The sequence below is a fragment of the Odontomachus brunneus genome, unplaced genomic scaffold (assembly GCF_010583005.1).
Source record: "Odontomachus brunneus isolate Ranch 3 - 2012 unplaced genomic scaffold, Obru_v1 Obru_scaffold_053, whole genome shotgun sequence".
Lineage (NCBI taxonomy): Eukaryota > Metazoa > Arthropoda > Insecta > Hymenoptera > Formicidae > Odontomachus > Odontomachus brunneus.
The window spans coordinates 1,930,961-1,953,850 of NW_022639503.1; the positions used below are offsets into that span (position 1 = coordinate 1,930,961).

General features: G+C 37.9%; 1 protein-coding gene across 3 annotated transcripts in view; it reads left to right on the forward strand.

Moving 5' to 3' along the window:
- Positions 1–21,418, forward strand: part of LOC116845604 (glutamine synthetase 2 cytoplasmic) — a 57,369-nt gene extending 35,951 nt beyond the window's left edge. The window contains exons 1-4 of one of the 3 annotated variants that reach the window (XM_032818490.1): positions 718–971; positions 14,502–14,692; positions 17,775–18,223; positions 18,742–21,418. In XM_032818490.1, the coding sequence (XP_032674381.1) occupies positions 874–971; positions 14,502–14,692; positions 17,775–18,223; positions 18,742–19,218 (1,215 nt within the window). In that variant the 5' untranslated portion in view covers positions 718–873 and the 3' untranslated portion in view covers positions 19,219–21,418. Of the gene's footprint in view, positions 1–717; positions 972–14,501; positions 14,693–17,774; positions 18,224–18,741 lie in introns of those variants that run through there. The other 2 variants (XM_032818491.1, XM_032818492.1) reach the window with 2 other exon arrangements.
- Positions 21,419–22,890: the final 1,472 nt, after the last annotated feature.

Consider the following 22,890-nt stretch of genomic DNA (forward strand, 5'->3'; position numbering starts at 1 on the left):
CTGATGGAGAACGGACGAGCCCTCGTAGTCGTAGTTGTCGTCGTCGTGATGCTGGATGCCGTTTCTTTTTCTCGGGATCAATTAACCCCGTGTTAATCCCAAAACACCACTCTCGCACACTCAGGACGAGGGATGCGTCGGGGGAGAGATTGTATCAACGAAGTAACAACCAATCGGCGTCGACGCGGCTACGCGGCGAATTAAAAACAACGCGTCGAGATGAAGCGCGAGAGCCAAGAGCGAATCGCGGATCTCGCTCTTCATGGATCACACAGCCTCTCTATTCTCTCGCCCCTTCCCTTCCTTCCCTCTCCCGGTGAGAGAATGACAGAAACGAAATGAAGAACGCGTGAAGAAAAGAAAAAAAAAAGAGAATGGACGAGCCCCCGCGTGTAAGAGCTGTTGGCCCACGTTCGCCGCTCACGCTCTCCGTCTCTTCTACATTTAAATCGACCGGCCTCGCGTTAAATCTCGGCCGCTGCTACGTATTCGGCACGTGGCGCAATCGGCACGTCGTCGTCGGTCAGGTGGATTACCAGCAGGTGGGGTCGCCGAGTGGTTTGTTTACCGCGGTATCGTCGCGGACAGAGCGACGGGCGCGGAGAGGAGAGGAGGCGAGGGGGGGAAAAGAAACGAGACGAGACGTGCTGGTCTCCGTCGGGCCTCCTGAGGCGCCGATCGCGATTGGGGAGGGGCGCCCATATAAATGGTACCACTCTCTCTCCACGTCGTCCAGTACTCAGGGTGCGTTGCTCCCTCGAGCTCTTTCTCCTCGTCCGACGTCGCAGCGCTTTTCTGCTCTCTTTCCCGCGGCTCCTCTGTCGACCGTGATCGTTCTTTTCGCGAGCGCACGTCCGCCGAGACTCCGTCACGATGAGCAGCAACATCCTCGTCAGGATCTGCGGGCCCAGGCTCCTGCGCGCCGCCTTGGCCGAGCAGACCTCGTGGATCACCGTTGGCAGGTGTCTGAGGTTGGTAGAGTCTTGAACACGGCCGAGCAAGGTCGGTGAGATCGATCGGGTCTTAAATGGACACTTCGTTCTTCAATGCTGACGTTGTTTTATCGCGCTTTTCCGTCATGACTGTGCGGAGACGCATAAGCAAGTTTGGTTAGACTGACCAATTTCTGCTAAAGCACGAACGCGAACCAGAAAATTCCAGTCGATGTTGCCAGAATTTCGTTCAAATTAACAAGATCTGCATGAGTAGATAACTTGAGTAGAATTTTGGTAGCTTCAAGCGGAATTTCTGGCTAGTTTATGTTCAGAAATTTTTACTCAACCAAGCTTTGTTTCTCGTTTGGCACGTGTATTGTCTGAGAGAAGCGCAAAAATTCGTCTCTACTCGTTCGTTAGCTACTTAAATGTCAATAGTTAATAATAAATACTGTAAACTTACTTCAAACGTTAATGATTAATCACGATTAATGAACAACGAAGGAATCGTTGATTGAAAAACGAAGATGTTTGAAAGTTTGAATATTTTCTCTCGAATATCCGCCAAGGTCTCATCGTATAAATAAAAACGTATTCACGATTAATGTTCTAGAAGGTTAAAGCAAAATACTTTTAAACTATACTTTTAGCCAAACGCGCGATCACATTGTCCACGCGAAAACAATGGTGCATAACTGTATAAAGTACAAAACTGTTCCGTTCGATCGCGTCGGTGAGAAAGTCTGCAAATAAATTGTGAGACACCGTGTACTTTAAAGGGACACCTGTATAAATCGCGGATGCCAAGAAATTGTTCGTTAGCCACTTTTAATGATTATTACAAATGTCATAATTTATTGTCAGGTGTATTGTCACAGAGTCGCAATGACATCGATCTCTGTTTACTCATTCTCCTGGCGAAACAACGGTTTCATGACGATTCTCCGCTGCCAAAGAAATTGGGAGCGTTTATCCAACCTTTGCACACTTGAAATCACTATTACTTACTAGAGTCATTCTATGCAGAGTTTGGCCATAACGCGCGGTTTCGTCAAAATCCTGCGAGAAAGAGAGATATATTTTCAATCTCTCTCTTTGTCTATCTTTTATTAACCTAACCTGAGTTACTGCCATAGGCGTACTGTAATTGAATATTGTGTTGGATTTGACGAAACACAACGGACCAATCAAAAGTTATTCTCTTATGGCCAAACTCTGCTACCAGAGTAGAGTAACTCTATTACTTACTATCATCTCAACTGGGATTTTTTCCATAGATAACGTCGGGTGTTTGTTTAGCTGTGTATTGCTTGGTCGAAAGCTTGGTTGATATTTTAAGTCGCTTCTGTATTACACTCTTTCCTTGTTTGAATACGCGCGGAATTGCGCTCATAAATCATTGCTACACGCATCAAAGGGAAAACGCTGGAAACAGTAGTAAATCAAAATTATTTGGAGATGATAAAGTATGAGAGAGCAGATAAAGGCCGAGGGAGCAGATTTCCATACTTAAAACGATACACACACTTGGAGCGCGCGCAATCGTAAAGGTGTAAATTTACCCGGGACGAAAACATTGCGAGACACTGAGAGTGGTAAAGGTCGACAGCATATTGTATTTAACGGCGGCGGTATCGATACCGTTGCAGCGCATTACTCACGCGTAATTACGCTGCGCTATTAAAGACGCGAGTTGTAGTAATCGGCGGCTCTCGGCGAGATTAACGATTACACGGTTAATGGAATGTGGCCCAAGTTAGGGTCGTCAGCCCCGGCGGAGCTTTCTCGCTCCGTTACAGAGCGAGTTGTTGATGAAGACCACTCTCGTGGCATGAAAAGACGCGACGCCGTTATACACGTACACACACGCGCACAAAGGGCTCACGTGAATGAGTTATTCACGTCTTCGTAGGATATTAATTCGAGCGATGTTAAAGTATACATTGTTGCTGTGTAGAATATTGCACAAGATGTAAAATAATAGATCGGCAGGAGAACAACGGAAAACGACGAGAGTAACGAGTCGGCTTTTCTGAAAATCGGAAAATAATTAATTATTACATTGTTAACTAAAAGGAAGAAACGCATAGCGATTATTTGAGATTAGTTGATTGTATTGCAAAAATTATTTTTTGGATATTTTTCTAAATTCTCGCGTTTGGCTATTAAAAATACAAACTCCATTAGATGTGTGAAAGAATACCTAATGTACATTGAGAGAAAAAGTATCTAAAAATGAAGAAATATTTTTTGGTCGATACTAACATCACACACACACACATGTTTACTTAAATATAAATTTTCCTATTTAAGTAGAATAAATAATCGGTTTCAACAATTGAATTTCAACTTTCTTTGCTCGCACGAGAGCACGTATGAGAAAAAAAATGTCTCCAGCAAATTATTCCGCGCGTATGGAGATCTAAATACAATTGATTTGAAATATATGCGAAGCTTTAAAGAAGTGGCGGCCGAGGTTGTGCGCGTCCTAATTATCTATAATCCTGTCTGCAATATTGCGCTTATCACGATGTCGTGATAAGACATATTTGCTATTTTCGCGACGATTCAACATAAATTAATCGATGTCCCTCGTCTGCGTGAAACTTCCCTGAATGATGAACGCTATCGTCGGAGTCCATTATTCTGCACTGAAAGAAGAACTTTGTTGTCGAAACGAAAATTTGATTGAAATAGAATCAACCAAATGTTTGATAATTGCAACCCGAAAATTTAATCGTCGCTATGTGTGCTTTGCTTCCTCATGTACTGGACGCAAGTAAAAATACGATAATGCCAACCAAATCGAGTAAAATATCATTCTACTGTTAAGAAAAGCGATTCCTCGGTTTATTCTTCCACTTTTAAATAATGGTTATCTTCAGCAAAGAACTGTACTCATTACGAAGTTTAGAAGAACTTATTGCCATGTGCTCGAAAGAAGAATTTATTCTCTTTACAAGAATATTGCAGAACTCCATCTGAGAAAATATTAGCTCTATGTAGTAAACAAACCGGATTTTTCTTTTAATTCAATATTTGAAGGGCTAAAACAGGGATTCAGAACGTGTTTTAAACAAATTTGATACATATAATGAACTGATGACGAATTTCCGAATATATAAGCTTATGAAATACTCGAAACCAGTGACATTTACTATATTATGTACTTTTTATGTACATCAAATATATTTCAGTACAAAATACAAAGATAATTTTTTTTTAGTGAGCCATATATTATTAGATGAAAGAACTGCACGATTCGATTGGCGTTACACACTCTTGAACACTTCCGACATAATCCTCGCTCTGTGATATTTAAATGTCGCGTCAAGACGAATAGAGAGACGAATGTGCTTCTCGACCGCATTGAATTTCAAATAAATTAGGCGTACGCTGTTCGCGCTGCGAGCGCGGCGTAATTCTCATTTTCTTCTTGCGTAACGACTGATGGCATAAGGGCCGCGCTCGAACATCTCTCGTCTCGTCTCATCGTTAAAAATATTCTCTCGACATACAAAATATTGATAAGGGGCAGAAAAAATGATGGGAAAAATCCGGACGCGCTTCGCGGATCAAAGATCATTGAGTGCAGATAATAGAGTAGATAGAAGTGGAGGAAACGCCTTGCGTTCACTTCTCGCGCTGCATGTAATTAAAGCGCGATATCGGGAAATATTGCTCCGCGACGAGAGAGTGCGCGATCATACGCGGAATAGAAAAATCAGATATGGTGCACATAATCGGAAATATTTCGTTTTGAGCAACCTAGTTATCTTGGCGCGATAGTAATATACACGGCTAATGTGACTCAATTATTTTGGTACGTCAACTGTATCAACGCCTGATCTGATCGTGACAATCAGAATTGGAACCGAAAAATTGGAATGACATTTACCGTATATGGACAAAAGCGTTCGATTAATCTCTGGCGAGATATGAACAAACCGAAAAATTCCAGTTGAAATGACCAGATTTCTTTTTAAGTTAGTCATAAAATCTTAAACGTCAAAAGGTTACGTAAACATAAAGCATGGATAACTTTCAGCTATTTATTTGCTCTTAACTTTCGGAAAAATGGTCGAAATTCAATTTTTTTTTTTTTTCGTAAAATCGGTATAAAAAACATCGAGGAATATGAATCTGTTAATGTTTTCGTGATTCAATAAAGCTAGAAAAAGTTACGATGGAAAAATAAAACACATGTTTTTAAGAAATGTTTCTAAGCAAAAGTAAAATAACGTTTGAAAAGTTGGTCTGAGTAAATTTTATCTATGTTAATTTTTATCTATGGTAATTTTATCTTATGGTAATTTTTATCTTATGATAATTTTATCTATTTTATCTATTAGGGTTTTATCTATTAGGGGTCTTATCTATTAGGGTTTTGAGATTAATAACAAAAAAAAGAAATCCTAATTAATTTGAATAGATTTCGATAACTTCAAATGGAATTTCTGATTCGTGTATATTTCAGCAGATATTTGCTTGACCCAACCAAGCTTTTTTCCCGTGTGGATACTCTCTGAGTACTCTGAAAAAAATGCTTAATTGTAAATGTTTAAATGTATAATTATAATCATACAAAGAAATAATTACTCCAAATTATGATCAGGAAAACCATTTATTGTTATTAAATTTTACTATAATGCTAGAGATAATAACTTCACGCATGTTATACTACCATTTTACCACCAGAAGTAACTGTAATTTTAGTTGAATCAATCATTTTTTTCTGTGTAATCAGAGCAACCAGATATCGTCGCTGCTGCAACACAGTAACTCAGCAATCGCTTTATAGTCGCAGCAACTACGGGATCAATTGTTCCATATTTTTATACTATTTAGTATGAGCGAATATTAATTTTAATACGAATTTTCGCTATATTAATTTAGTTGGCATAATAGATTTATGGATTATATTTAATATATAATTTTATGTATATATTATTTAATATATAATTAATATTATATGTAATTGGATTTATGTATGGGCGAACTATGTTGCTTTTTTTATGTATAGGTTAACGCAAACGTGGAGAATAACACTATCGACTAACTGTCGGAAATAGACTACAAATGGTCGATGACACACACATACACAGATAGCTAATGCCGAATCCGCGGAAAAAGCATTTTTGATCTCGTGAGCGCGATAATAACAGCGGAGACTGATAACACGCTGAGTGTAAGGTTGTAATAATTTTCCCCGGACAAATTAATAATAATCCAGCCGAGAAAAATGGAACTGATCGATTCGTATCTGGTGATATTTGTTCCGAACGTAGCTAGTGGCTAACCGTAGGAAAATAACGCGATAACCGAGCCAAACGGTTTGATAAGCAAACACGTCAGTTGATGTTTTATCGTCTTATATCTTTCGTATTCTCTCGTCAACCTCTTTGGACGCCTCTTTGTTCGTGTCGGGGGATAATATTTTCGTCTTTCCTCGGCTTCCCCCGAGTGGGAGAGCGTGATCGGGCGAGTTTCGTCGCTGGTGCATGAGTCGTTGGCGTTTTAAATATAGGAGGTCAAGGATAGCGTCGCCCAAAGCGGACTCCCGCGCTTTCTTTCCCCTCATTATGTATTTTGCGACATTTTTCTCGCTCTTCTTTCTTTTCTTTTTGTTTTCTTCGAGCCCCGTTCATCCGTTCGTCCCAGATGCTTTCTCGAAACGCCGATCAACCTGTCGCGGAAACCGGTAAATTATACGTTCATTCCCGGCTGTGTGACCTTATTGCGCGGAATCACTAATGCGCGCCGTGTGCGTAACACGAGATGTGTAGATATTTCGTTACAAAGTCGCTCAAACGCGTCGCGAATTGTGTCCGTCTTCGGGGTTTGCCCGTTCGAAAAAATAGTCCCGCAGCCGTACACTGAAAAATTCATTTAGTTGGGTTAATCAAAATTTGGTTAAAATAGGGTCGAACAAATGTTTCGGTTATAAGGGCCAAAATTTCATTTTTTCTACCAAAGATTTGATTCTTTGAAACTAAACCTATTTCGTTTTTGTTTCAAGAAATCAAACCTTTGATTCAAAGTACCAAATATTTATTCTCACAACTAAAATATTTGTTCCACCTTATTTTAACCAACTTGGTTAACTCAACTAAATGAGTTTTTCAGTGTAGCGAATATTACCTGGATACGAGAAATTAACTAAGATGGATATAAATGATCGACAGACACTGCGATATCACATGTATCTTGTGTTTAAAAAATATAGATGAAAAATGTGGACAGCATTTCTATAGGATCTATTTGTGAAGTTTAGTAAAGAAAGTCTGTAGCGACCATTTAGATTAAAGCCGGTCATACTTCGTATAAAAATTGACTGAGGTAGACAAGATCAACGACGAGAGACACAAGTGTTTTGGGTTGATCCCTAAACTCGTGCGGATTTTTGTCTAGTTGACATTTGCATATTGATATTAAGAGAATAGTTCCATAGAGTTAGCCATCTATGTTTATCTTTGATAGCTGACATCTCGGAGTGTATTTTGTGGTATTTTGTGTACATGATAATGTTTAAAAAAGTATATTTAAAATGTTTATAATGTTTAAAAAAGTATATTTGTTTCTGTTACGACTTGAAAGTGAAAGGCAGTAATGAAATTTTCCGGTGGATTATATTTTTTTACTTCCGTAAAAATTGTTAGACTTTGGCTGGGATGTTTTGCCTCACCCACCATATTCATCCGACATTACCTCCTTCAATTATTATCTGTTTCGCTCATTATACCGTCAACTTTCTTGACGGTATAACTTCGCTTCTTTAAAAGACGTGTAAAATCACGAGGAGCGTTCCTTTATCGGGAAAGCACAAGAATTTTACGAAAGGATGATTATAAAATTATAATTATTTAGAATTTTTTGTTTTTAACATAAAATACATTTCAATTTTGTTTAAAAATCCGCACGAACTTATGTTGATCAATCTAATAGTTTACTTCATTAGGGGAGAATATTTTTTAAGTCAAACTTTTCGCCTGGAGAAAGGAAACCTTCTTCTATTTTGCAACTAGAGTTTTTTTGGGGTTGAGAATATTTTTCTTTTGATCTTAGAAGAATCGTCTTGAAATCATTACATAAAATTATTTTGCTAAGGATGAGATTATATTTTTGTATGTGAAATACAACGTAAGAGCCAAAAATATTTACGATATAATGTACAAGCAGGTACAGATTAATTAATTTTAAATATACTGATTCCCTCCTTCTATTTTTCGTGGTCATCTTCAAACGCATTATTAAAAATTGCATTAAAATAATTACTAAATCAAAAATAAAAATAAAGAAAGTCTAATAGAAATTCAGGCACAGTAATTTTAGTGCTATAAAAATCTAAGGAAATAGGTGACAGTTCCCTATATTGGGAAACCAACGTAGGTAATTTATTGAACATTAAAAATGTAAAACATCAAACATTTCGGCCCATCCGTGGACCTTCTTCAGTGTTACATGTAATTTTTAAATAATAAAGTATCAAGAATTTAACAAGACTTTACGATTGTTTTAAATAATTACTAGTCTTAAACAATGAAGTAGAGTTGCGTAACGTATGTGGTATAAAACAGTGAGGTCACACATTCCAAAATAAACTTCAATTTTGGAAAAAGCCGTCTCCAGATATCTTTCCATTAAATATTCATTTCCATGTCTTACAACGCTACAAGACTTTCTCTCTTTATCGATCAATTTTACTAAATATTTGAATGATCAATTTGTACTCCTTGATATCCCCCGCTCGACGTTTCCTTGATGAAGATATCTAAGAAAGCTTTATCGAGATAATATTCACACAATGCTCTCCACAATAATCCTACGGGATAAAATTTTGTTATTGTAAACTGTCACGCGAGATGCGCGATACAATGCGCAATCAGTCGACCGCATTTTCGACCGGCGCTCAAAACAACGTTCTGCTGGTGCAAAATTCCAAGTGTCACAGTTAAAATTTAGATCGTTGGTACGCATACAAAAGACGAATTTTCTCGAACTTGAAGACTATCGTGCTTAGAATTGTTTTCTTTTTGAAGAATCCTCATGAGACCATACATGTAAGAAGATTCCACTGAGAATGCGATAATATTTTTTTAGGTGTTATATAAATCTTGTCAAATTTAATTCTGAATTTTCTCTCTAAGACTTATATACTCTACAAAATTCGTCAGATCTAACGCGCGTCACACATTTCGAGTGAACGGATTTACGTCGTCTCGTTTCGCAAAAGATGTACGAACGCATCGCGTTACAGAGAATCCAAGTTCCAACGCCAACTCGTGCAGTCGTCGTTCCAGAGATTCTTGGAACAAAAGAATACCACGAAAGCACGCGCGCGACATCAAAATTGTTCGTGAACAGTGATTTCATTTTCGACGATATCACTTCGTGATGAGGCACGTGGTGCGCGCAGATATACAAGTGTGACGCATTGGGTGCTCACGTGCGTATTGGCAAAACAACGGACGCAGATTGGGCAAAGGTCGCGCGCGCTCGTCATCGCGAACGTACTCGCGCCGCATCCGCGCGACTTCTGCAGGAAGTGCATTAACCTCAGCACTTATTTTCATCCTTCTTTATTCTCCGGACTACGCATTGAATTATAAACGAAAACTCAAGTGTCCGAGTACGAGAGTCATGGGAAACAGACTCTTCCCCTCATCGAGGGATCTGATGGCGCGACCTTTTCCTTATTCCTGTCGCGGAATGGTAGATTTCGATACCACGATCTTCCACAGTCTGCGCGCCAAACTCTATAAGTCATTCTTGTTCCATTTCTATTGGAATCGCAATAATATCGTCCGCGTTTAGGCATCTACATTGACCATTGACAAATAAAAAAATATTTATTCGATGGGTACTATAATATCCATATACAGTACACGCGATAATTTCCTCGGCCCAACATCACCAGAAGCTGAGTTCCTAGAAATCGACGATATACTTTATCTATCTTCATTGTGTGTTGTTTGTCCGGAATATCTTCCAAATTGTTATTATAATAACATATTTATTTATACGGAGAAAAATTACTTAAATATTTATTTGTAGGATATAAAGTTTATTTCTGTGTAACAAAGTTTATCTCTGCAAATAAATTTTATATCCCGCAAATAATTTCTAAATATTTTCTTCTCTTAGTGTAATTTCAAATATTTGTCGAATAAGAAATACTTTTTATATTTTGGATATTTTTGCTATCAGTGTAATTACAACATAAGAATGATAATTCGTGATCATTACGCGGCTTCAATTCAAGGTTCTAATTTATCGCGTAAAATTGCAAGCAATTGCGAGAATTCTCGCATTAGAAAAAGATGTTTGATTCGAAATCTCTCTCGATTTGCACGTTTCCTGCAGTAAGTTGTCACGACAAATCGCACACTGAGGAATCAATCGATACCAGGTCGACGTGAAGTATTAACCTGTGGCCGGCCAACATACGAAAAAGTGTCCACTCGCCGGACTCTCGATTGCAATCGGACCTTCGATTGGTCGTAATCATCTCGCAATTGCGACACGAGTGAGTCAACGTTCGTCAAGGCGTAATTGTCTTCTCGGTTCAACGGTTATGGTGATTTGCGCAAAAGTCGCTTCTCGATTGCACGATCACGAAGCACGGAGGTCGACCTCCGCGATGCACTTTCCGATTTTTGTCTTGTCAGACAAGCCTCATATAATCCGTTAACAAGATGTTCCGGACAAACAACACACAGTGTTGCGTGTGGGGTGAAGTATGAAGATAGATAAAGTATATCGTCGATTTCTAGGAACTTCGATTCTTCTGGCGATGTTGGGCCGGGGAAGTTATCGTGATCACGCTTCTATCGCTAAGTTCGCGAACGCCAACGTGGTGTGAATTATGTAATTTCGATGTGACGCGAGCAAATATCTTTTCGACGTACATGCCCGACTGACTGATCGCCCAACCGATACCACTCATCGTGACTCGATATTATCGGCTCTTTCCAAATCGAAAGCCAAAGGGTTTTCCGTCTGTGTAATTCCGTAACTGTATGCCAGACGCGTGCGATCAAAGCCTCGGCTGGAGATACATCCGTAGGTCTTCGTTCGTTTTCGAAGAACTTCTGCATTAATGCAATAAATCAGGGTGAAACAAGTGTATTTTCTTTTACTTCAATTGCATTAGTTCAGAAGCTTTTCGAAAACGAGCAGACTTCGTAGCTGACTTTGTGCTACAAATTTCGCTGAGATATCATTGATTATTATTCTCCCAACATTTGGTTTAAGTATTGGCCCCAACATCTGCCTTAAGCTCTTACTTGCCTAAAGATATGTTTGATTTAAGTTGTACACTTTAGAGAGCGTATGTATATAGAATCATTGAGATATCTCTAATGCTCGACTAACGAGGATAATCAGCCGTGAAATGCCTTGGAATAATTGAGGAAGGATATCAGTGCGTTTTTTGAAGTAAATTTATATATCAAGACTCAAGTTTTTAATCATTACAAACATTACAATTGCCAATAAGAGTCACGCAAATTGATGGTTGCGGCATTATTACATTTCTCTACGAGAAATTATTAAATTATAACATCCCGCGTAGCTTTTGCAAACCATTCTACTTTTTTTTAGTGTTGGTTTAGTTTTTTTTGTGATTTATATATATATATATATATATATATATATATATATATATATATATATATATATATAGTGATGCGCGCAGAAAAATATCGTTCCACTGTTAAAAAAAGTGATTATCAAGTTTACTTCTTTTGAATAGTGAGGTTATCTTCAACAAAATCTTACATATAGTCTTCAAACATACTCATCACAAATTTATCTTATTGTTATCATTAGCTCATTTTATCATGTACTAAAAAGAAGAATTTATTTTCTTTACGAGAATATTATAAAACTCTATCGAAGAAGAAACTCGAATGTGGCGAGCAAACCGAATTTTGCTTTAATCCAATTTTCTTGATTAAAATGCTAAACTTATTAAGACTCAAAATGTATCTTGAATAAATTTGAATATATTTATGAGATACTTGATATATATACTTATGAAATACTTGAAACAAATAACATTTACTTGAATTTAGTATATATTTTTTTGTCTATAGGAAGTATAAAGGAAATATTACAGTTTTTTTCCTTTTCATGTAAATTTTTCTCAATGTTACTATGTGCAGTGTAAGAAGACGACAAATCTTTTGCATTAAACTAATAGATATTTAAGTTCATTCTGTACAATCTATAGAATGTTAACTTTTTCTGCCGGCGATACCGGCCGACAAAATGTCAATTTAATATCACAATACTCTCATTCACCGTGTACATTTGTCGTCGAGCTAGTCGGCAGGTTAAACGATGCCATATAAAGTCGCTTCGAGAGAGGGAGGCGATCGAAACAGTATGAGAGACGGGCAATCGAGCGGAAAATTTTTCGGCAACTTTCAACAACTTTCGCCTCGGCAAGGCTGAATGCTTCGCTCTGTGCACTGTCTTCACCATGACAATTACGTAACACAATCGTTAATCGTGATCGAATGCACGAACTCGTAATGTGTTGCTTTCGCGTACACTATCTTTGATTAGTGCTGATAAGGCACACGTCTCGGAAACTGTTTTCGATAGATAACGCGCGTTCTATTATTATCGTGATTGATTAATTCGTTTCATTTTTCCATGACTATTTGTTTGTGATGTATTCTTAACGTCTTCACAAAAGTATTTTTTAAGATAACCCAGAATCCGGAATGCGTTGCTTTATTTTATCTTTTAACTAATTTAACTTTAATTTGGAATCGCCTCAAGTGACGTTAAAGTGTCGCGGGTGACTGAAAGTGCGTCTCTCGCGAGAACTAATTAATGATTGAAAATGTAGATGGAAAATATACGGCAGCAACGGAATTAATTTTGATCGAATGGAAAATATACTATACTACACGCGCGCGGAGAGGGAATTTTATAATAAAATTTATTGTAGAATTTTGCAATCGTGAAAAATAAATCGACATTCTGCAGTAATTGACTATCTTTTCAATTCATATGTGCTATTTATATCTTAGAAACTGAAATGTGCTATTAAAAAATTTACTATATTCTTTAGCAAGACAGATCTCACTTACAGTCTATTTCTACATTATTAGAACATTGAAAAAAAAGATACTCGGAAATTTATTTGTGGAATCTGAAGTTTATTTCTGTGAATGTGAACTTTATATCAAATAAAAAATTGTTCAGTATTTTTCTTTCAGTGAGAGGAAAAGTGTTTAGAAAAGTGTTTCTCAAATAAAAGAATATATATTTCCCTAAAATCTTAGCCTTTCATGGAAGTAATTGTTTACTCTATTTAAGTAAAAGAATTTGAACTTAAGTAAATATATAAAAAATTAGCATTCATCGAATAAATATTTATTGTTTTTTTTCGGTATTTTTTTCTCTCAATACATTCAATTCTCGTAGGAAGTTTAAATATTAACAGAAAAATAAAAAGTCTTCGTTTAAAAAAATACAATACCGTTTTATTCGTAGAAATCATTGATCCTTCGAAATTAAATATTTTTGTTTTTTATTTTATTTGATCAACATGACAAATCCGTTGCACTGATCTAATGCTCCTGATTTCACAGTCATGATTTTTAAGAGGTCTATTAATAGGCTTCCGGCCGGTAAAGTGTCAAAAGTGCCTCGTAATTACACAGTCGCATGTTCCAGCGAAGTCCAATTTTCTAATGGAACGATAAATCATTCTGTATATAAAGGGATAAAATGATAAAAAAGTCAAGTTTTTATATTTCGTCAGATCCCTTTGCAAGAGATATTATTAGATAACGGTGTTAAAAATATATAATGATAAGATACCAGGTAACATGAAAATATTAACGACAATTTCACGACAAAACGCGCACGCGTGATCGATGAAAGCTTCCTGCCGCGAGAAAGGAGATTGAAACTTCAATTATATCTCTTGCAATCACGGAACAGCGTTTTATCTCGCAACACAAAAACTCTCATCATACTAGTGAAGAAGGATCTATTTTCCGGGACGCGGGAAAGTTCCTCTCTTTCTCTTTCTCTCCCTATCTCTTCCTCCCCTCCCTCTCTTTCTCTCTCTTCTACGCGGAACTGTTGTAATTTTAGATTTGCAAAGAACGTTCCATGTCACGAGTCTCCCGCCACTGCTCCGAAATTCATTGCTCGCCGTTCGCGAATTCGCCGTTTGAGTTTCTCCGCTCTCGAGCTTTTCAGCGCGATTCAGAGGAAAATCTATCCGGCCGGCGCCAATGGCCGTGCCAACGCTCTAGCACGCACGGTTCGCGTGCTCCGCGCGTGAAGCCCCGTGTGGGCGCACCTATCTTTCCGCGGCACTAGCACAACGAAAGCTCTTGTGTTTCCCTGTGTGTGACGCCGCGCTGCACCGTGGATGCGGCACGCGCGTCATGCCGCCGATCGAGGACGAGAGGCGGCCGTGCCGCAGCTGCGGTTGCGGCAGCGACGGGCACGCTTGAGTTTTTCCATATTGTCCCGGCTGTGGAAAGTTGTTTTGATCGATGGCCAATCGTCCGTTCTTCTCTCTCTCTGTTGCAGCACCACGATGTCGCGCTCTATGCTGAAGGACTCGCCGAACGCGGCGTTAGACAAAACCCTGCTGAAGAAATACCTCGACCTTCCCCAACCCGACAATCTGATTCAGGCGAAATACATCTGGATCGACGGTACCGGCGAAGGACTACGTTGCAAGACCAGGACCTTAGACTTCGTGCCGAAACATCCTTCCGGTGAGCGAAGGTCGTCGTTCGGTCGCGCATGACTTTTAATTGATTGACGGCGCCTCTTCGACGAAACTCCAACTAAAGACAAACAGTACAAACCTCCAAAAAAAGTCTTTAAAAAGTCTTTAATCCTCCGCGCTGAGATTTCGTCACAATAAATTGACTGAAAATTGGATAAATAGAAATTGGCTGTTTGTACTTGTTCATTTATTTTCAACCTCTACGTTTCTTTCTTTATGGTAAATACACAATCAGCATTTATTGAATAAATATTTATTGTTTTTTCGGTATTTTTTTCTCTCAATACATTTAATTCTCGTAGGGAGTTTGAATATTAAAAGAAAAATAGAAAGTCCTCGCGTTAGATGTCTAAAAAAATACAGTGCCGTTTATTTTATTCGTAGAAGTCATTAACCCTTCGAAATTAAATATTTTTGTTTCTCATTTTACTTGACCAACGTGACAAATTTGTTACACCGATCTAATGCTTCTGATTTCACAGTCATGATTTTTAAAAAGTCTATTAATAGGCTTCCGGCCGATAAAGTGTCAAGAGTGCCTCGTAATTATATAGTCGCATGTTCCAGCGAAGTCCAATTTTCTAATTGAACGATAAATCATTCTGTATGTAAAGAGATAAAGTGACAAAAAAGTCAAGTTTTTATATTTCGTCAGAATATATTTCGTTCCTTTGCAAGAGATACTATAAGATAACGGTGTAAAAAATATATAATGATAAGATGTTTAAGGAAGCAATTATTACAGCATTCTTTAATTGCTACGTTTAAGTACGAGTTACAGCGCAGAAGGTTAATACCCAGTAAACATCAAGTAGCAGTAACGTTACATTTATGTGATAATTTTCCACTCAATGTAAGTGCAATGTAACACATGTTGTATGTAACAGTTACATTATTGAATACGAAATTATAACATTGATGTAATGTTACTCTTACTTGACATTTACTGATTAGTTGTTGCTTGAAACTCGTCTCACTTAAGATGCTCAGATTGGAATTTCAAGCTAGATCTGAGTTTTTTAGTTGCATCACATGTCATACATTATATTGACATTTGTAACTGTGATTCCTCAGCTGGAAAATTCACATCTAACTCTAAATTCCGATCTGAGTATCTCATAAGAGACAAGTTTCACGTAACGACTATTAATAGCGGCCTTAGACGTGTCTTAAAAGTGTTTGTGTTTGTCTTATCTGCTTTTTTTATGTTATTTGCGCATTAATTCACAATTTCGCAAAGTTAATAGTAGACGACTTTCTAACTCGTCTATAATTCCTAATGGAGTATCAATGACATTCCGACAAATGTAAGATGTTATTTTTAGAGTAATATCATTCGCAGAATATAAATGTATCTCGAAAGACGCGCGAGATTTTTACTTAAATTTATTTCGCATTTTCGTTCAACCATAAGAGGCCGCCTTCAATTTCGATTTCCTCAGAAAACCTCTTTGTCCCTCAAAGCGAGCTTTAACTTATGCGCATTGCTAATAAAACGATGATGAAATGATGGCGAATATTCAAACGCCTATTCGTAGCCACGTGCTAGTTGCGAAAAGTTGTTTATCTCGACACTCGTGTCAATGAAATAATGTTATCTAATCTCGCAATACGCTACCAGAAGATGGAAGCTTGCCGGGAGCAGTGAACTCCGTTTGTAGTCAACAACTTAAGTAATTGGAATAAATTTCCCGCGGCTAATATTCCGAAATATGACGAAATATCCATCGCCTTGGCACGTGACAGCATTCCCCGACGATACATTCTTCAGGAATTGGTTCGGGACTTGCCAACTAATCATGCTAATTGCACTAAATATTCATTTCTCCATTAACTCAGATTTCATACATTCTTCCTGAGAGAATATGGCGTAAAATTAAAAGTAATCAACGCGCGATCAAGTCTTAGAAATAATCCAAAAAATATCATATTTGTTACTTTTTGAATTTTAGAACTTTACAGTGTGAGAACTATGTTTACCAAAATTTCAATTCGAAGACTACGCTTCGTAAAACAATTAACGACTAATTGTTAAGAAGCTAATAATTAAGATGACCAAATTTCCTAGTTCATATTTGGGTAAAAAAAGGATCGTCGACAATTTTTGATTTACATGGATATATGAAAAATAATTCAACTGCAGTGAAAGTTTATTATACACAGTAAAAGACAAACTATCGTCAAGATAAAACTATTGTCATGCTTATTTCAAAATTAAGAAAAGGCAAAATAGCAATATTTATCAGAGCAATTAATGTTCTTGAGGAACTTTCTTTTTATCAGAAATATCTTAACAAATTCGACACAAGTTTCATTATAATTTATCTCAGTTACTAACATTCAGTTCACTCACACCAAGCTAAATTTTGAAATATTCTCAAAATTGGGATAAACCGTGACAACTCAGCTGAATGCGGAGAAAATTGGTGTCCCAAATGGCTTTGAAATAGCCCGGCACAAAGGGTGAAAATTCAGAACTACCTTGGCGAAATTGGGACATTTGGTCACCTTCCTCAGTAGCACAGTTCATTAGAGCAATATTGGCTACAAATTGCGCTCCAATATACCCAATATTAGCCCAATATTGTAAAACAAATACTTTGCATGTTATAGTCAATATAAAATTTTTAATATTGGTAATTTATTTATTATTAATATTGGCTACATACTAAGTTCTATTGACTCAATATACCTCTAATATGCACCAATATTAGTACAATCATGTACTAATATTATTGTGCGATATTGAAAATTTATTCATATTTTATTTATAATAATATAATATTGGCCATATATTGGCTGTATTAGATCAATGTGTGTCAATATTTGTCAATGTAATCAATATTGGGCCAATATAACGCCAATGAACTGTGAAACTAGGGTTATTATAATCGAGGATCAGAAAATTATACGCGATCACGCCTCGAACAGTTACGAACAGTTTCGGCTGATAACAATTGACTTGTAATTTCGCAAAGTGTGGAGAGTGAATGATTTTTCCATCTTGCCGATAGTTCCTAATGAAATATCGATCAGAGATTAATGTGTTCTCCGATTGTTTCTTGCAGACCTGCCGACATGGACGTACGACGGCAGCTCGACATACCAGGCCGACGGCGCCAACAGTGACATATTCCTGTATCCGGTGGCGATCTACAAAGACCCGTTCCGTTGCGGTAATAACAAGCTCGTGCTTTGCGACACTTACTACAGCGACAAGACCCCGACGAAGACGAACAAACGTTATCGCGCTAATCAGGCGATGGAGGCGGTCAAAGAGCAAGATCCTTGGTTCGGCATCGAGCAGGAATACACTTTGTTGGATTTCGACGGTAGGCCGCTTGGCTGGCCCAAAAACGGCTTCCCCGGACCACAGGGTCCCTATTATTGTGGCGTCGGTGCTGACAAAGTTATCGGCCGTGAGATAGTCGAGGCCCACTACAGAGCCTGCCTTTACGCCGGCGTGAAGATCTCCGGGACCAACGCTGAGGTGATGCCCTCACAATGGGAGTTCCAGGTGAGTAGTCGGCGTCGTCGTGACGAGCGACTGAAGCGTTCCCGCGAAAGGGATTTCATTTAATTAATCGTTTAATCCGCGACCTTCGTTTTGCCGGAAATCCAATTCGATAGTCTTGTTTCAACAGAAATATAATTACGCGGACTTTGTACATATTCATAATTTGCTCAATTCAAGGTTTATATGCCCGAAAACGGATAATCTATGCGCAGTAATATATCCTCTTCGGAAAGGAGGAATGTTAGGTTTGGCTTCCACATTGGAGCCGCCTTTCTTAGAGATTTGTTTTGTGAATATTTTAGTTTATCAAGTAAAGAAGCATCTAATACAAACTTGAGAATTATTCTTCTCTCCTTGATGAAGCGCACGAGACGTTAGAGACAAATTCATGAAAAATGCTGCACCAACGCGGTAAATCTAACATTTCTCCGTATCGTGCAAGTCTGAAATATAAAGAAGAATAAATGCTTCCATCTACTATGAGTTATTATCATATTTTTCTTTAATTATGGATCCAGGTTGGGCCGTGCTTGGGCATCAACGCCGGCGACGATCTGTGGATCGCCCGATTCATCCTGCACCGCATTGCTGAGGAGTACGGCGTGATCGTCACCTTGGACCCGAAGCCGGTGGACGGCTCATGGAACGGTGCCGGAGCCCACGCCAACTTTTCGACGAAGCCGATGCGTGCCGAGAACGGCATCGCCGAGATCGAGAAGGCAATCGACAAATTGAGCAAGCAACACCTCAGGCACATCCAGGCGTACGACCCGCGTGGAGGAAAGGACAACGAGCGCAGGCTGACCGGCAAATGCGAGACCAGCAACATCCACGATTTCAGCGCCGGCGTAGCCAACCGCAACGTCAGCATCCGCATACCGCGCGGCGTCGCCGAGGACAAGAAGGGCTACCTAGAGGACAGAAGGCCCAGCAGCAACTGCGATCCTTACTCCGTCTGCGACGCCTTGGTCCGCACCTGCGTGCTCAACGAATAATAAAGCCACAGTCGACAGCGGGCATCTCGAAGAACACACACACACATACACATACGCATACACATAACATACAAACAAATCCCACGGATTGACACGCACACCCGCACACACCTGGAGAGCGTACAATTAACTGTAGGACTAACATGTCGAAATATTCGGGACGATGGTTAATGACAAGCAGCGGTGGATCTGCTTGAGGAAGATGGCGAGGTTTTACGCTTCAGATCCGGACAGAGCCTAGTATCTCTTTGAATAGACACTTGGCTCCGAGAAACAAGATTCACGAAGGCTGATTCAACGTTGATTGGATTACAATGAGAAAAAAACACCGGTTGAGCCGACAAAAATATTGTATTCACTGAGCAAAAATTACTCATGTATCGGCACAGCAATGTGATACATTGACAGAGTTGCTGACTAAATCGCAATCACTGAATCTATGGATAGATCATCGCATCAATTATATAATTTGTTTGGTCTAATCAAACTAAAAAATGTAGTAAAATCTCGCTGATACCATACTTTCTTTTCTCAGTGTACATAAAGCGAAGCTCACTTCTCGAATATAAATGCGAGTCTTGAGCGCGGCCGTTTGATAACGAATTTCATTCAGTCCCTCTTCGTGAACATTCGCGTAATCGCGAATCTGCAAGCAGACCCACTCGATGGCGCGCCTAACGCTAAGTATCAACTTTAAATTTCATTTTAGCCTGACACTAAGATCATAGGAATCTTCTTGGATCAAACAGCAGCCCCCCTTTTAGTGTCACGTTTAATGCTAAGCACGATATCCAATTCCGAATTTCATTCATTTGACGTAAATATCGCGTTCGATATAAATACCTAAAGGCGGATGATGGCATTCGGTGGTAAATATGGACGGCAAAATGCGAAGAATGACTTGACAATAGAATTCCAGAATTGCGTTATTGAAAAGGTTCGATATAATTGAATTGTCGAAGATTTGGTATAATCAGAATAGTTGACAAATTATTAATAATCGGAAAATTATTAATAATCAGTAGTTGAAAAATTGACGGTTTCTGTTACAACCATTTCAGTTGCAACTGTTTTGATTGTATCTCAACTTCACATGATTGTAATTTTAAAAGATTTGAAAGATTACGTAATTTTAAAAGATTACGGACGCCCGGAAGAGCACTCATTCAACTAGTAAACACGCACGTTTTTATCAGAAGGGTGACGAATACGATAGTGATATTACGATGATAGGATGAAGACGTCGACACTTTTATTCGCACAAACGAAGAACGACGCCTTGTCGATGCCACTCAACGCTCGTTCTTCGTTTAGATTTCGCCGAGCGACGCAGGAGTTTCGATCATCGACGCCGTTGGGCATCTTGAGAATACTCGAATGCCTCGCGTGAGAGCGATGAGCTTCTTCGATTGTAGTCGCGGATATAGTGAAATTGCAGGTCGACTATTGATAAACATAGTACAATGCGAAAGTAGCGTAATTACCTATTCTTAGTGATGCGCATGTGGGATCAATAAAGATGAGAGAAAGAGAGAGAGGGAAAGATCGGTTGGAACGCGTAAGACGGTCGATTTACGACTTGTCTTCGACTCGTCTCCGCGCAAGCGACGAGAGAACGTCGTATAAAGCAGTATACTTAGCAAATATCTTAGCAAATTAGCGCAATTAATACGATTAAGAGACAGAGGGAAATGAGAGAGAGAGAGAGAAAGTTTATTATTTCGTATTTCGTAAGCTTATCAAGGATTTGCTTTATGGAGTCAAAAAAAAAAATATATATATATATATGTGTGTATATATATATATATATATATATATATATATATATATATATATATATATACACACATATATACAATGTACAATCGCGGTGTCTCCGAAGAAAGGTGTGCCGACCGTTGCCAAAGCGAGAATTTTGTCGGAGGCGCAATCACAACGTTAAATTTTAAAAATGTTTCACGTTAAATTATACATATATACATAACATATATATGCGTAAAATATTATGACCAGTTATTAAATAAAGAAATTTTATCTTTCCATTCTCTCAGATTTATTAAGATTTTAACGGAGCCTCGCGAATACTATACATATACATATATATAATAAACTTGTTATTTTGAGAAGGACATGTGTGAGAGAAACTTCCTATTGTATCCGGAGAATACCTATAAATATAACAACAGCAGAAGCTATTGAATGAAACCTCCAAGTGCTATAATTGCGAGTTAAATTCTATTATATCCGACGAAATCGCACGACTGAAAATTTGTCCTTACTTGTATATTGACTCGTCGATACAATCAGCTTAGTGTATGAAATGAAACGAATTAAATTGGAATGTGACGAGCGGTGTATTGCCTCGGGTGAAATTTCGCTGAGGAAAAACCGATTCTGCATGCCTCCGAAATTGGAATTCTTTCGCCGTTGTACACCTTCTTCCCCGGGACATTTCGCGTTTAAGTAAAATAGATATACAAGGGCATTTTTCTATACATCCCGCAGGACGCGCATTTTACACATACGAGGGCGATGCTCGTAATCGAGGCATTCGATTTGTTTATACGAGAATCGTGCCGAAATCGCGATAATAAAATATACGAATATTCTGCCTCATAATCGCGGAGTGTCGCACATGAATCCCGCGCCGCGAACATCAACGTTGCGACAGAACGTTGTAATCACAATGAAATTCCATCGAGTCCCCGGCGAGGATTTCCTAAAACGCAGCGGAACAGCGGCGAAGCAAGATCGATGAAGAGAAAAAAGAGAACCACGGATTTAAATAGTTTTAGACACTGTCGTACAGAAACCATTAAAGCGATTTCAGATTTTCACATTGTACAATTGTAAACATGTAGTCTTTAATATTCGAATAATTTAATTAAACGATTCACACAACAAGATATCTCCTCGGTGAAAAATTTTTCATACATAATTATATATAAAATTTGTCCATACATAATTATATATAATTATATATAATCATATAAAATTATATATAATTATACAGTTATGTATAATCATATGTATAATTACATATAATAATATGCATAATTATGTAAAATTATATATAAAATTATAGATATAATTATACAATGATTATATATATAAGTAATATGTATTAACATATATGGACATATTTCATACATAATTATATATAATAATGTAAAATTATATATAATTTGATTCTACATAATTATGTATGAAACATTTTTTGTTGGGTCAACTGCCTGACGTAATTAAAACTTGTACAAAAAATGTAAAGGTGTAAATTATAAATGCGTCTCTTCGAGCACGACCTCGAGCTTTCAATAGGAGGATTCGTTTTATTTTCCACTCGACTCACTGAAGTTCCAGATTGTATATTTAGTGTACTAAGGTCTTTGCGTTGTATAATTTCAATTTTTATGATGTCTTTGCGGATGTTTGAAAGAGAAATAGAGCCTTGCAAGCGCCATATCTTGATGTGGCTTAGATGAAATAACAGTCAAAGAAACTGCTGAACGAACCATGTGTTCGCTACTGTGTAAATGTGAATATACTGTTGTTCTATTTCATTAAATATTATCATTATAATTATCAGAAATTTATTTATCACTGGATTATATCATATATATATATATATATATATATATATATATATATATATATATATATATATATATATAT